This window comes from Pyrgilauda ruficollis, unplaced genomic scaffold (genome assembly GCF_017590135.1).
Source record: "Pyrgilauda ruficollis isolate IOZ18807 unplaced genomic scaffold, ASM1759013v1 scaffold194, whole genome shotgun sequence".
Classification (NCBI taxonomy): domain Eukaryota; kingdom Metazoa; phylum Chordata; class Aves; order Passeriformes; family Passeridae; genus Pyrgilauda; species Pyrgilauda ruficollis.
Window position 1 is genome coordinate 401330 of NW_024518540.1, and position 14584 is coordinate 415913.

Here is a 14584-nt window from a genome sequence, read left to right on the forward strand (position 1 = left end):
GACACGGAGCCCCGGTAATGACCGGACACGGAGCCCCGGTAATGACCGGACACAGATCCGTCCGGACCGGACACGGAGCCGCCCGGACCATTATCCCCCGAACACCGACCGGCGGAGCCCTGTCACATGTCAGCGGCCGGGCAGCACACCGGCACCTCAGGGGCGGAGCGTCCATTGCTGTTCTCACTCCCCATTGGTCCGCCTGCATGACGGAATGAAAGGGGCGGTCCGACCGCGGGCATTTCTGGCCTGTCATTGGCTGCGGCGCGTCAGGCGGGGCGCATGGCCGAGGGCCCCTCGGCGGCGCGGCCGGCGCGGCGCCCCAAGGACGTGCCCCGGCACGTGTGGGCCCGCGAGCGGCGGCGGAACGCGGGCACGGGCCTGGCGGGGCCCAACACCGTCTACGTGCAGGTGGTGGCGGCCGGCAGCCGCGACGCGGGGGCCGCCGTGTACGTGTTCTCCGAGTTCAACCGGTGAGTGCGGGGCTGGCCGCGGGGCTCCCCGGCCGGGCCAGCCCTGACCCGCTGTCCCCGCAGGTATCTGTTCAACTGCGGCGAGGGCACGCAGCGCGCCATGCAGGAGCACAAGTAAGTGGGACAGCGGGGGGGACAGGCGGGCCGCAGCGGGCCCCGCTCACCCCGTGTGCCCCGTGTGCAGGCTGAAGATCTCCCACCTGGACAGCATCTTCCTCAGCCGCGTGTCCTGGGCCAACGTCGGGGGGCTGCCGGGTGAGTGCGAGGACGCGGTCGCTTTGCGAGGCGCCCGTGCGGTTTGAGGGGTGTTCCAGGCGGCGGTGGGGAGGCGACATCGCTGCCTGAGGGATGGGCTGGGCTCTGCGGCAGGGCAGACACGGGCTGGGACGGGCCCTGCATGAGCAGCATGCTTCAGCTGCCCAAAACCTCCTGAGCAGGAGGTGCTGGCTGGGCTGGGCTCTGCAGCAGGGCAGACAGGGTGGGACACGCCCTGCCTGGCTTCAGCTGCCCAAAATCTCCTGAGCAGAAGGTGTTAGCTGGGCTGGGCTCTGCGGCACTGCAGACACAGGGTGGGACAGGCCCTGACCAGAATGCTTGGCTTCAGCTGCCCAAAACCTCCTGAGCAGGACGTGCTGGCTGGGCTGGGCTCTCTGCAGGGCAGACACAGGGTGGGACAGCCCCTGCCTCTCCAGCACGCCTGGCTTCAGCTGGCCAAAATCTCCTGAGGAGGAGGTGTTGGACTGGGCTCTGAGGCAGGGCAGACACGTGGTGGGACAGGCCCTGCATGACCAGCATGCTTCAGCTACCCAAAATCTCCTGAGCAGGAGGTGTTGGGCTGGGCCTCTCCCACTGCAGACACAGGGTGGGACAGCTCCTGCCTGTCCAGCACGCCTGGCTTCAGCTGCCCAAAATCTCCTGAGCAGAAGGTGTTGGGCTGGGCTCTGTGGCACTGCAGACCCTGGGTGGGACAGCTCCTGCACGACCAGCATGCTTCAGCTGCCCAAAATCTGAGCAGAAAGTGTTAGTGTTGCCAGCAGAGACGTGTTTGGGGTTTAGGCTGGTTTGAGTCCACAGGAGCACACAGAAGTTGGTGGGCACCACTGTGCTCAGTGCAGGAGGAGGTTAGGATAGATGGCTGTGGGTCTTGTCCATTAAAATTCTGGAAATCTCCAAGAAAATAGATTAATGATCTGTTCTGATGCCTTGCTCCAGATTAATTTTATCAAGGTGTGTATTTTCTTTATCTGTAGAGGCAAGTGACTTGTTGAAACTGCCACAAAATTCAGGTCCAGGTTCAGTTCTGGCCTTTGTGGGGAAGCCAAGCATTCCTGAACAGAGAGGGATCTTTCTTTTGGGATCTCCCAGTGCTCACTGGAGCTGTGATGAAGCTGTTTCTCTGCTTGCTCTTAGGTATGATTCTCACCCTGAAGGCTATAGGGCTCCAGAGGTGTGTGTTCCTGGGGCCACCAAAGCTGGTAAGTGTGGCAAGGTGCAGAAGGCAGAGCAAACCCTCAAAGGGTTAAAGCTCACCCTGGAACTGGGAGAGCTGGTGGCAAAGGGAATCTCTGTGCAGGTGTGAAATGCTGCTCTGAGTTAATGTCAGCCCAAAGGGCTGGCTTGAAAATCCAAATCTCCTCAGTTGCAGGACAGCAGAAATCTCCTGCACCTTTATTGTAGTCTGGTATCCTGAGAAGTCAGTTTTGGGAGAGGGGAGGATCTTTGTTCCCTTGCCTGCTCCCTCCCCTTTTACATTAATGGGAATTCAGTCTCTGCTCTCCTGTTTGACGTGGTCCTTGCCAGCCTCATGCCACGTCTGGACCAGAAATTTGCAACCCTCAGCGTTGTTGTGGTGGTTTCATTTCCTTGCAGTTTCTGCTGACTAATTGCCTGGCTGGAGGGGGTGGGGGCAGTGGCTCTTTCCCTTTCTAAGGGCACAGTGCCTGCCAGAGGTGGGACACCTGCCCAGGGCTGTCTGAGCTGCTCAGGTTGCTCTGGCTGGGTGTTTGTCATGCCACTGCTCGTGCCCTCTCCTGACATCCTGTCTCTTTTCCAGCAAAACTACTTGAAAGCCATTCGCCTCTTTCCCGGGCCCCTCAAAAGGATGGATTTGGGTAGGTGAGGTGGGGCAGGGATGTGGAGCAAAGCAGCTTGGAACTTTGTTTCATCTCTAGCCGAGGTTGCATTGCCTCACTCTCTGGTTTGGGTCCACTCAGGGGATGTTTTAAACATTTGTTTTGCTCTGATACACTGTTAAACCCCTCACAACAGTGTTTCCAGCTCTGTTTCTGCTCAGGGGCTGCCAGGCTGGCTGATACAAACAGCATTGGGTTTTAAAACGCTGGAGGCAGTTTACTTCCAGAGTCTGCCAGTGAATTTGCTCATCATGGCGCCATGAGGATGATGAGCTTTTAAAACTTGAATTGTTCATTGGGGTGTGCAGTTGGGCAGAGAAAGGGAAGGGGAACGCTCAGCAAGTTGTGTTTAAGAAAAACAAAGGCACTTTTCTGATTTATATCCTTGAAGGGTGTGGATCTCTGCTTATGCACTTGTTAATGGTGGTGTTTGATCTCTTCCCAGCTGTGCAGTTGCACACAGAGCCTGAGTACAAGGATGAGACAATGACTGTCTACCAGATCCCTCTGACAGGTGAGCACTGCTGCTGCAGGGAGACAGGGGGAGCACAGTGAACGTTCAAGGAGCAGCTTCTGTTTGCCAGCCTGAGTAAGCAGAGGTTCATTAATTTGCTTTTCTCAGGAGCAGGATCTCATTTAAATAACAAGACCTGCTGAGTCAGATTGGCTTGTTCCTTTAGGTGTGGGTGGATGGAATGACCTGTGAAACATCCCTGGGTTTGGCTTTCTCAGCTGCATTCTCTGCTGGAAACTGATATTGAGGGTGCAGCACAGACTTGACAGAGTTTAACAGTGTGGGGAGAAGGACTTGGATGAGGGATGGCTCCTGAAATAAGTGACTGCAGAATGCAAGTGCAAGCTAGACTAGAGGAAGGAGTCTGTATTCTGGTGCAATTTAAACCTGACTGCCATGGAAGAGGAAATGCTGCTCATGCTTTTCTTTTATGTTGCTGTGTATTGAGTGATTTTTGTTGGATTTGGGACAGGAAAACCACTGGCTGCTGGAAGTTCACCCCCTCAGAGTCCTGGAGCATCTCCTCCAGGTGGAAATAGCCCTAAAGGGGACACAGGGCCTGGATCCCCAAGAGCTGCACAGCAAAGCTTGGAGGAAGGAAAAGAGAGCCCAAAGAAAGCAGGTGAAACACATGGAATGGCCTGTTCAACTTTAGTGAAATGATTCCAAAGGATATAAATTTGTCCTCTGAGCCATTTGCTGTCGGAAGTGAGGTCTGGAGAGAACCTCATCTGGAAGGTTCCATGGAGCAGAAAGTGTTCTGGTACTTTGGAAGTTATAGAGAGCTTAAAAGGCCTAGGAACTGGACATGATTGGTGCTTGGGTGTGATTAGTCCCTGTAGTAGTTTGCTTCTGGTGGGCTAGATGCTCCAACCTTTGTAATTTAATTACAGGTGGATGTTGGGCTGATGATTTTTCAGTCTTGGGCTTTAGTTTGGCTTCCTGTATTTGAAGCCATGGGCTCTCTGGCCTTGGGTGTTCATAGCATTTTGTTGCTGGGCTCCAAGTTAAGTGGATAATGTTCTTGTTCATGCTTTAGCAAATTTTGGCATGTTTTGGTTTTAAGAAAAGTGATAGTGCGTGATGATTTTTAGTAGTTTTGTTTTGTTTTGTTTTACAGGTGATGAGCAGAAGTGTGCAAGGAAACATCCTGAGCTGGTGACAGCTTTTCTTTGTAAAGTGAGTTTGGGCACAGGGGCACTAAACCAACACAACAGATAATAGAATAAAACAGGGTGTTTCAGGGGGGAGGGACATACAGTGATCATCTGTAACCACAGGATGAGCTGGTTGGAAGAGACCTTAAAGATAATCTCATTCCATGCCCCTGTGGGCAGGGACACCTTCCACTAGATCAGGTTCCTCCAAGCCCCATCCAGCCAGGGTTGAACCATCCAGTCCAATTGCCTGGCTACTTCAGGCTGCCCAAAATTTAAAATATATTATTGAGGACATTGTCCAGCCATCTCTTAAACACTGGCAGGTTTGGGGCATTGCCCACCCTCTGTAAGGAAATGTTTCCTAATGTCATCTTGCTGCAAGGATTTAAATAGAGACAGCATTTTCAAGTAGGGCTTTGAAGCTCTAATGTGTTTCTGCTTTTCAGGTGTCAGAGTTGCTGTAGCCTGAGTAGTAAAACTGGAGGTGTTTTTAGAATCCAGTAAAACTGGAGGTGTTTTTTAGAATCCAGCAGTGGTTATGAGTGTACAGGTTCCATTCTTTTAACCCTCAGAGGAGGGCAGGTTGTCATAGTTGCTTGGCTAGAGAGGGGAACAAGAAGCAGCAGCATGATCCTGGAAAGCAGAGAGCCCAGAAAAGCCTTTTTGGGGTAAATTGGAGCAGTGGCTGTGGAACTGAAAAAGAACAAAACCTTCCCTTGAAGGTTTGTGAAGAAGCTCTTCACAGAGACAGTACATGATCTGTTTCATGGCCCTTTTTATTTGGGTGATAATTTTGTTTGACTCTCTGCAGGTTCACCCAAGAAAGGGGAAATTCCTCGCAGCTAAAGCCCAGGAGCTGGGGCTGCCAGTGTGAGTATGAGAGCCCAGCCTGGGCCACAGGGCAGCAGGAGCAGGCACGGGGCTGTTGGCAGCTAAATATTTCTGTGGCCTTTTTCTCAGGGGAACTCCAGCCATCCTTCCCATCATTACAGCTCTCAAAAATGGAGAGAGCATCACTTTTGAAGGCAAAGAGGTAAGATGTGTCTGTGCTTCTGTTGTGGCTTTGCCACTCTCCCTCCTCACTGGGCTCCAAGGGTGACAATTTTTTGTGCAGAATGCTTTGCCTGCCAGTGCATCCTGGGGCTGTTCCAGCTTCAGGTTGTTGCTGAGTGTGGCTGTTGGGGTGGTGAGCAGGGAATGAGCTCCTGTGTGGGTATGGCTGGGTGTTTGCAGTTTGGCAGAGCTGCTTCATCTCCCCTTCCCAGAGCTGGTGCAGGTCTAGGAGTGAGCTGGTGGAGTTAATCCCTGCATTGTTTAAATCTGGGGATTGAATGCCTGTGTAGCCATCACTCCCTCCTGACCCTGTTTGCACCTCTGACACCAAAAAAAACTCAGCAGTTCTGGGGTGCAGGGTCTACATCTCTCAGACACTGGAGTGAGAGGCAGAGCCAGCTCTGGCCATGACCCAGTGAAGATCCTGACCTGGGAGACAGGATCTTCACAAGATCTTTGTGTCACAAGAATTTTATAAAGCCTTTTCTTCCTTACACATGCTTTTGCTACCATCTGAATCTGTCATGGGAACCTAGAAGCTGCTGCAATTCCCCTCCTGGGTTAGGTTGTGGTTTCTCTGAGGCCAGGGTTGGGATTTGCTGTTACACATGTTTGATTTTGCTGTGTAATGGGAGCAGAAAGGGCCCCAGAGCTGCCCTGGCTGGTACACTGAGCATTGGGAGTGTGGAAGGGCTGTGTGTGCAGGCTGGCTGTGCTGTGACCATTGCATCTGCCTGCAGCTCTTTCCTGAGGAGCTGTGCACCCCCACTGACCCTGGCCCAGTGTTCCTCGTGCTGGAGTGTCCCCACGAGGGCTTTGTGGATGCTGTCTGTGAAAACGAGACCTTCCGGAGGTAGGGCTGGGCCACCTGCTGGGCTGGGGAAGAACTTGTGCTGAGTTTTGCTGTTCTTCTAGCCTGGGTGTGCTGTTTCTCTTGGCTGATGTCTGAGCTCTTTGGCACCATTAAGGAGCTTGAGATGAAAGAAAGGATTGGTGGTGCATTTTGGGGCTATTGGGGAAGGCAGGACCTGTGAGTTCTGTAACTGCCATGGGGCTGTTTTCCCTCCAGAGCAGGAATGTGCCCTGGTGTCTGCCTGGGGAGCAGTGGAGGCTGCTGGAGCCTGGACTGCACATAACAACTCTGTAGGGCTTGTGCAGAAGCATTTGGCCTCCTGGAGGCTCTGCAGTTGCTGATTAAGGAGAGGAATTGCCCTGTGGGGGACAGGGGAGGTGTCAGCAAATGGTCTGAGCCTTGTGGCTTTGGTGGTGCAGAGCCTGGAGCTCCAGGGCTGTGCTCTAAAATAAATCCCTGCTCTGCCTGCCTCGGGGGGCATCTCTGGCAGCACCAAAGGGGGAGAGGGGAGGAGATGCCAAGGACACGGACTGCAGCACAGATGTTCTTTCTGGTTGTGTGTCCCAGGTACCAGGAGGGAGTTGCTGAGCACCAAGTGGCCTTGGTTATTCACATGACCCCCGAGCCAGTGCTGCGAGACAGCCGCTACCAGCACTGGATGCAGAGGTGCGTGCCCTGTGCTCCCTGGGCTGCTGTCTCTGTGGGCAGCAGCCTGTTCTGCTGCTGCACGTCTTTGTTCCAAAGTAAAGAGCTCTAAAAAGAGGGTTCTGCTGGCTCAGGTGAGATTTTTAGCTCAGGTGTGCACATGTGCCCAGTTCTAACGTGAGGCTGAAGCTGTTGGGCATTATTGTCCTCTGACAGATTTGGGCCTGGCACTCAGCACTTGGTGCTCAATGAAAACTCCTCTGCTGTGCACAACCCACGCAGCTACAAGATCCAAACTCAGCTGAACCTCATCCACCCAGAGATCTTCCCTCTGCTCACCACCTACCAGAGCAAGGTAATCCAGTCCCACCTTGCCCCTGTGCCTGCTGCCCTCAGCAAAGGCTGTGTCTCATGTCCCCCTCCTCCTGCAGGAAGCAGAAGCTGTGTGCCCTGTGCCCATCGTGAGAGGGGAATGCCTCCTGAAATACCACCTCAGGCCACAGCAGGAGTGGCAGAGGTCAGTGGGAATCTTTTGCTTCCCAGGTTTTGGGTGTTGGCTTGAAGCAGCTTTTTGGTGAGAAAGGGCACTGTGTCAGGATTCCCTGCTGATCCTTTCTGATGGTTGTGCTGGGGGAACTTTTGAGGGCTGTGTGCTTGCCCCTGAAAGTCTCAGACAAGGTGTAGCACATGGACTGAACCACTGAAAACAGCACCTGGCCAGTGCTTTGGAGTGTTGTTTCTGTGCCTTGCTCCTGTAGCCTTGTGGTCCTTTGTCCTTTGCTTTGGCTCATGCTGTGCACCCAGCTGTGGCTGTGGCAGAGCAGATGGGGGCAAGGAAAGAGTTTTTGGGGGGCCCAGGGAGGGTGTTACCTTCTGAAGACCTAGAAGGCCTGACATTAGAGATGAGAGCTCCAGGTGGTTAAACAGTTACTAGCTTTGCTCCTGGTAGGCAAATGGGTGAAGCTGCTCAGTGAAACCCTTAAGGGACCACAGGGGACAAGGGGATTTGAGCCACCAGGGCTCAGATTTCTGTCCTTGCTGGGCACAGCTGCAGGTGCCAAGAAGAGTTTAAGCTTCTCTGTTGAGGTAACTGAAGGCCTCTAGTGCTGCACATGCTCTGAAGCAGGCCCAGGACACAGATTTCTTAGCTTTTCATCAGTGCCTGGATCCCTTTAGGTGTCAGCTCCTGTTTCAGGACCTTCTGTGCTGCCTTGCAGTGCCCTCTAGTGCCTGGCAGCTCTGGATGGGATGAAGTGCTCTTGCAGGATCTTCTCCACTTTGGTGGAATGATCATTTCTGTGCCTGGCTCAGCCCAACCAGGCCTTTTTGGCACACACCACACTTGTGGATGTGTCTTTTACAACCCCTCAAAATGGAAAGAGCGTTTATCCCCTTGTTGTAAGGCTGTTTTGTCACAGGAGTTTGGCACTTTGCTCTTAAAAGGGCTGTTTCAGCTCCTGCCTTGCCCCATCCTGATGGGTGGCCTGTTGTTGCAGAGATGCTGTGACTGTCTGTGATCCTGATGAGTTTGTCACTGAGGCCTTGGATCTCCCTGACTTCCAGACCCGTGTGAAGGAGTGCAAGGAGAGCCTGTCTGCTCTACCAGGTACAGATCAGCAACTTAGCTTGGAGCAGTGTGGTGGAAAACAGGATCTCTTGGTGGCCCACTGCTGCAGAGCCCAGATGAAGCTGTGACGTGGTGGGGCTTGTTCTGCCTTCCCTTATAAACCTGAGGGGATTATAAGGGAAGGCAGAACTTTTTATAAGGGAAGGCAGAACATTTCTGCTGAGGGGGCAGAAATGCCTGTGCTGCCCATGTTGGCTCTGGAATTACTGGGCAGGTGAATTAGATGGTGTCTGACTGGGCAGTGTGTGGAGAACATTTGCCTAAAAATCCTTGTTGTCTGTTTCTCTAGGAAATGTGGGTGCTTATCCTGAAATTGTGTTCTTGGGAACAGGATCTGCAATTCCAATGAAAATCCGCAATGTCAGTTCCACGCTGCTGAATACCAGGTAAACCCCAGGGCTCTCTGATCTCTGCCTTCCAACCCAAAAGATCCCCCTCCCTGCCTGGCCCTGCTCAGAGCTCTGAGAGAGGCTGCTAATTCTCTCTGTCACCTCTCACCAGTGCTACCAGGTCCCTGCTCCTGGACTGTGGAGAAGGAACTTTTGGACAGCTCTGCCGCCACTATGGAGAGCAAGTTGACCAAGTGCTGTGTAACCTGGTGGCTGTGTTTGTGTCCCACATGCACACAGATCATCACTCGGTGGGTGCAGGGGTGGGAAGGGGCTCTGTGCAGCTCTGCTCTGAATTTTGGGTTCAGAGCTACCTGGGGAGCTCCAGCTGATGAATGTGGGCTGCTCTGCATGGGAGTGAATCACACAGGACTCCATTTTCTTCATGGTAGAAAGAAAATCATTCTTTATTCACATAACTCCTTTTTATACAGTTTTACAGAACTCATGTGGGACTCCAATTGGTCAGTAGTTTTCTTGCCAATTACTTTTATTGGTTAACAAGTATTGGTAACAAGTTGTTACTCTGTTTGGAATGGTCACTCAAACCCCTGGTGTATATGTGCAGGGAAGTTGTTTGTGAGAGATAGTTATCAATTTTCTATCTAATGGTGCAAAAACAGTTTATGCAGGTGCATGTTGTTTTTTTACCCAGGAAAATGGGTAATGAATGGCCCTCAACAGGATTGCATTCACATGGGAACTTGCAAAATGCTAGCTTTGACAAGGCCAGCCACTGATTCCAGGAGAGCAGGCTTGATTTTATGAATCCTTTCTCTATGATTTTTGTACCTTACTGCAGCAGCCCCTCTCTGCATTCCTCTCTTCATTCATTCCCCAGGCACTGCTGAATCTGTGTTTCTAATCCCCTCTCCCTTCTTGTTTGTTCTTACTCTGGGCTTGCTGAGCTGTGGTGGCTGTTGCCTCTGACTCCCCAGACACTTGTGACTCCCTTGCTGTCTCCTGTGTTCCCTTTGCAGGGGCTGGTGAATATCCTGATGGAGCGGCGGAGAGCTTTTGTGAGTACTTCCTCTGCTCCTGAACGTGGCTTGGGTGAGGGGAGGGGAGCTTCAGGGTAGTGGAGAAGCACCAGCCTATCCCTAGCATTTCTCCTCTCTGATTTGGTGTACACCTAGTACTGATTTTTCCCCCTGCCTTTGCTTTTGCAGGCAGCCCTGGGTCAGGATTTCAGCCCTCTGTTTCTGGTAGCACCAGAGCAGATCATGCCTTGGCTGCACGAGTACCACAACCACTGTGAGGAGATCCTTGGAGACATCAAGTGAGTGTTCTGTGTGGAGAAATGTCCTTGGTCTTTATTCAAGGCAAACTCATCTATTCCCCCAGCCCTTTGTTGGAGGTGGCTCTGACTCCTTCCACTTCCTGTAGAACAAGGATCAGAGAGCAGGATAAGGTTTGCACTCAGCTGTGCTGCTTGATAGAGGTTTATGTGCAGGCTTCCCTTTGCTGTAGGAAAAGGGAGTTGGGCAAGTAGAGGAAAGAGTATTTGATAGTGGGGTAGGAGTGATTTGTGAGTTACTTGGTGCCAGTGAAAGTGAGAGGTTATACAGGTCACCAAGGCACTGAACTGAGGCTGAGAAACAGGAGAAATCAGCTGCTTGAAGAGAAGACCAGGTTTTATTTTGTACCTGCCCTTAATTATCTCTTCTTCCCTCCCTCACAGAATGATTCCTTCTCAGTCTCTTGTGAAAGGCTGTGAGAACATGAGACCCAAAGCCAAGGAGTTTGTGAGCTCTCTGTTAGAGAGCTACGACCTGGCTGAGGTGAGTTTCTGAGCTGGGGGCTCCATGGCTGGAGGGGACCTGGAATCTAACACTTGTATCCTTGTTCAGTTTCAGACCTGTGAAGTCCAACACTGTAAAAATGCCTTTGCATGTTCAGTGATCCATAAGTCTGGCTGGAAAGTAGTTTATTCTGGTGATACAATGCCCTGCATGGCCTTGGTGCAAATGGGTAGGTAACAAAGCCCTCTGCTTGCAGAATCTCTTGGAGAAAGCTCTCCATCTGTCAGTATCCAAAGCGGGCATCCCCAAACCTTGGGTGCTGTGTCTGCCACACAGCAAGGGGCTGAGGAGGGACAGGAGGCTCCTGTGGGCAGTTGGGCAGGTCAGTCTTCAGCTGAAATTGAATATGTGATTGTTTGCACAGGTAAAAATGCCAACCTGCTGATCCACGAGGCCACGCTGGAAGATGGCATGGAAAAAGAAGCTATAGAGAAGACCCACAGGTGGGGTGTGCTCTGCTGTCTGTCCCTGTTAGGAGGGGAAAGGTGCACAGCTGGGTGTAGTCCTTGGAGCTGGTGGTGTAGGGCCCAAGTCCTGTCAAAGGTTCTGGTGTGCACGGAGCTCTTCTACACTAAAGATGGGGTGCTGGTCGTTGCAGCAGCTCTGAAACCACCACAGCTCCTCTCAACATCCCCAAAAGAAATGGAGAAAGCTTTCAAGGAGTCATTGGTGGCTCTACAAATAGACCATCCCAAGGGAAAGACCCTCTGCATGGGAACATCCTGGGACTAAGCTCAGGAGGTAGAAGAGTCATTTTACCCCCACAGCTCACTGAGAGCCCTGCAGCCAGGGATTCCCTGTGCTGCCCAGGCAAACGTGGGGAGACCAAGAGCAGCTGCTCAGCATTCCCTGCCAGGCACTTGGCACTCGTGGGACAAAGTGCCTGTCCCCTGGTTGTGGAGCTCTTAAATGCAAGGCTCCAACATTTACAGCTGCGTTCCTGCACACAGGGTTGTGTGGAAGTCAGAGAGTTGCCACCAGTGCAGGCTGCCCAAGGCACAGGGGCCTGTGCCCGTGAGGTCACTCGGTGTGGTGTGACCCTGGGTGCAGAGCAGCAGTACCTGCCAGCCTGGCTGTGACCAGGGCGTGTTCCTTTTGCAGCACGACCTCCCAGGCCATCCAGACTGGGATGAAGATGAATGCAGAGTTCATCATGCTCAATCACTTCAGCCAGAGGTACGCCAAGATCCCGCTGTTCAGCGAGGACTTCAGCGACAGGGTCGGCATCGCCTTTGACCATATGAGGGTAAGGTGGGAGCTTGGGGCCAGGCCTGGGAACTGTGTCAATGTTATTTTGGGATGGCTGCTCATGAATTAAATGCTGCTCTTGTACTGTATCAATACTCCATCTCCTGAAGAGCAGGCTCTGAAACAGCTCCTTTAACTGCTGGCAGCAGATAGCCTGTGTCAGCCTTGCCCCGCACTGCTGTGAGATGGGTGCTGATGGCCCTTGAATCCAAATCTTAACACACTGGGTACTTGCCTTGTGCCTCCTCAAGTCTGTGCTTGCTATTCCCAGCCAAAAAAACCTAATTTTGCTTCCATTCCCATCCCAACTGATGAGCTGCTCCAGTGGCTTTCTGTAGCAGTCATCTGTAGAAGACAAAAGCTGCCTGAAGGCACTCGTGGCAGTGAGGGCAGCTCACTATCAGTCAGAATTTGTACTGGGCCACAGCATTTCTGTGAAGAAAATGTCAATAACTCATTGAGGTCAGGGCTCCTGGGTGCAGGTGCTGCACACAGGAAGGGGCAGTGCCCTGCTGCCTGCACAGGCCAAAGGCAAGGGGGAGTGAGGAAATCAACCAGCAGTTGTCACACAGGAGCTGTGTGCTTGTGTTTCAGGTACGTTTCGGTGACTTCCCGGCCATCCCAAAGCTGATCCCGCCCCTGAAGGCTTTGTTTGCTGATGACATCGTGGAGATGGAGGAGAGGAAGGAGAAGAGGGAGATGAGGCTGCTGAAGGAGACTGCCCTGGTCCTGGACAAACTCACCAGGGGGGACAGCACAGAAGCAGCATGCCAGAAAAGAAAACAAGCCAAGAACCATCAGGAACTGCCAGACAAGAAGCTTAAAACAGCCAACTGAGAGGGACAAGGCTGGGAGTGCTCTGCTCTGAGAGAAGCCTGGCTCTGTGCAGGCCTGGGCACTGCGTGGTGCTGCCAGCACCACGGGACAGGGGCTGGCCTGGCCATCTGGGTCTGCTTGGCCATCATGGATCTCCCTGGGCTGCAGCTCCAGTGGGCTGTCAGCAGCTCTGGTCCTTGTGGAGACAGGATCTGCCCACATAGCTCCTGTTCTGGGGGCTCACCATGGGGCAACTTTTCTTTTAACCAAAAATTCTCTCTGAACTGGTTTTAATTTTGGGGTTTATGCTACCAGGTGTTGATAATGTAACAGCAGCAGCTGTGACCTTTGCAAGAGATCAGGTGTGAGAGGCCCTGGAGGGGCTGTGGGTTTGCCAGAAGAAGATGAGCATGTCTCAGCTGGTTATGCCCCCCTTCACTGTCAGAACCCAGGTGATAGGAGGAAAATTAACAGTAAAATGGGACCCAATTGTAGGGTTTTAGGTTAAATTAGGGGTGAGAATACATCTGTACATTGGTGTTCCCATTTTATTTTGGTTTTCTCTGCTGGTTTTTTGATTCAAAGGATCAGTTTTCCAAACCCTTTATTGAGAATCTGAATAAACCACTTGCCATCCTCCAGGGAGCTGTGTTGTGTATGGATCACTGATGAGGAAACAAAAACCTGAATTTCTCTGGGGAACGACCTTGGCTTGGCTGACTTTGGGGTAAAGACCAAGATCTTGCCCATCAGATCTGGATCATGCTGGAGCCTCATGGCTGAGTGTCCTTGAGCAGATTCTGGTTCTGGATGCAGGAAAGTGGCACAGCAGGCAGAGAGGGGGAAGGTCTGTGTTTAAGAGGAGTTTTTCTGAGGCTTTTTGTGGGTCAGCCTTGCTTCTTCCCTTGCCACTGCTGTCATTGCCTGTGTTTGGAAGTAGGAGGGGAGTTCTGTGCTGTTCCAATAAAGGAGTTCATTTTTGGAGGCAACTTTTAGACACCCAGGCCTTGCACAAGGAGATGATGCTTGCACACAAGTCTTAGGACTTCATTTTGAGTTTATGGGAAATTAAGGGGGAAACTATCAGCAAAGCACCTTTTGTTGATGAGCTATGCTTTAGTGTGATGCTTATCTAAAGCAGAGACTGGAGAATTGACACATCTGTGTCCTCCAGAAATGCTTTGCTGGGCTTTTACAAATAGCAGGGCCCTGGGGAAAACCAAAATGTTCCTGTTACTGAGCAGGTGGAGATAGGAGCAGGCTGGGGTGCCCAGGGGAGGACCTGGTTGGGGTGACATGAGCAGCTCCGTGTGCTGCTTTCCATGGAGTTGTAGAAGGGTCTTTTATTTGGAAAACAGTGAACTGCTTCTCCCAGAGGGCATTAATGAAGTGGAAATGCAGCGGTGGCTGGAGCCCACAGCACCCAAGTTTCGGCTTCAGGGGGCTGGTGCAGGTACAGTGGCATCGGGAACAGCACCGGGGTGAGGGACAGCTGTGCCCCATGTGGAAAAACTCCCGAGCCGCCTTGGGAAACCTGGAGCTGCACAGCGCTGCCGGGATGAACAACACGACCCGGAGCAGCGGGAGGGAGGCGGCAGCGCTGGGACCGCCCTCGCATCCCGGCCGGGCACGGGAGCGGCTCCCGGGATCCCCCGGGCAACGGCGGCTGCTGCTCGCAAACACTCGGCGGAGCGGGGCGGATGGAGGCCGAAGGGGATCGCGGGGTTGCGGGGCCGGATCCCAAGGAGTTTCCCCGGGAGTTTCCCCCCGAGGAGCCCCCGGAGGAGCCGTGCTGGGCGCGGCTGGCGCGGGGCGCGGCGCGGGCGCTGGCCGTGCCCCCGGAGCGCTGGCGGCGCTGGGCGGGCGGCGCGG

The 14584-nt window shown here is 53.0% G+C and overlaps 2 protein-coding genes across 2 annotated transcripts in view; both read left to right on the plus strand.

Moving 5' to 3' along the window:
* The first annotated feature begins 267 nt into the window (after positions 1 to 267).
* Positions 268 to 13353, plus strand: ELAC2 (elaC ribonuclease Z 2). The gene is made up of 24 exons (XM_041465910.1): positions 268 to 473; positions 537 to 587; positions 658 to 728; positions 1884 to 1948; positions 2527 to 2584; positions 3051 to 3119; positions 3592 to 3741; positions 4240 to 4298; positions 5091 to 5149; positions 5240 to 5312; positions 6073 to 6185; positions 6753 to 6851; positions 7047 to 7185; positions 7262 to 7347; positions 8327 to 8436; positions 8747 to 8843; positions 8959 to 9097; positions 9827 to 9865; positions 10016 to 10125; positions 10528 to 10627; positions 10697 to 10817; positions 11013 to 11091; positions 11750 to 11894; positions 12491 to 13353. The coding sequence occupies exons 1-24, from the start codon at positions 283 to 285 to the stop codon at positions 12731 to 12733; spliced, it is 2466 nt and encodes an 821-aa protein (XP_041321844.1). The 5' UTR covers positions 268 to 282; the 3' UTR covers positions 12734 to 13353.
* Positions 13354 to 14412: 1059 nt separating this feature from the next.
* DNAH9 (dynein axonemal heavy chain 9) overlaps positions 14413 to 14584 on the plus strand; it is a 141846-nt gene continuing 141674 nt past the window's right edge. The window contains 1 exon segment of the mRNA XM_041465912.1: positions 14413 to 14571. Within this exon segment, the coding sequence (XP_041321846.1) occupies positions 14413 to 14571 (159 nt within the window).

Coding starts and splice junctions, on each gene's coding strand:
- ELAC2 (XM_041465910.1), top strand. CDS start 283: ATGGCCGAGGGCCCCTCGGCGGCGCGGCCGGCGCGGCGCCCCAAGGAC. Junction 3,742..4,239: donor AGAGAGCCCAAAGAAAGCAG/GTGAAACACATG, acceptor TTTGTTTTACAG/GTGATGAGCAGAAGTGTGCA. Junction 8,437..8,746: donor GAGCCTGTCTGCTCTACCAG/GTACAGATCAGC, acceptor CTGTTTCTCTAG/GAAATGTGGGTGCTTATCCT.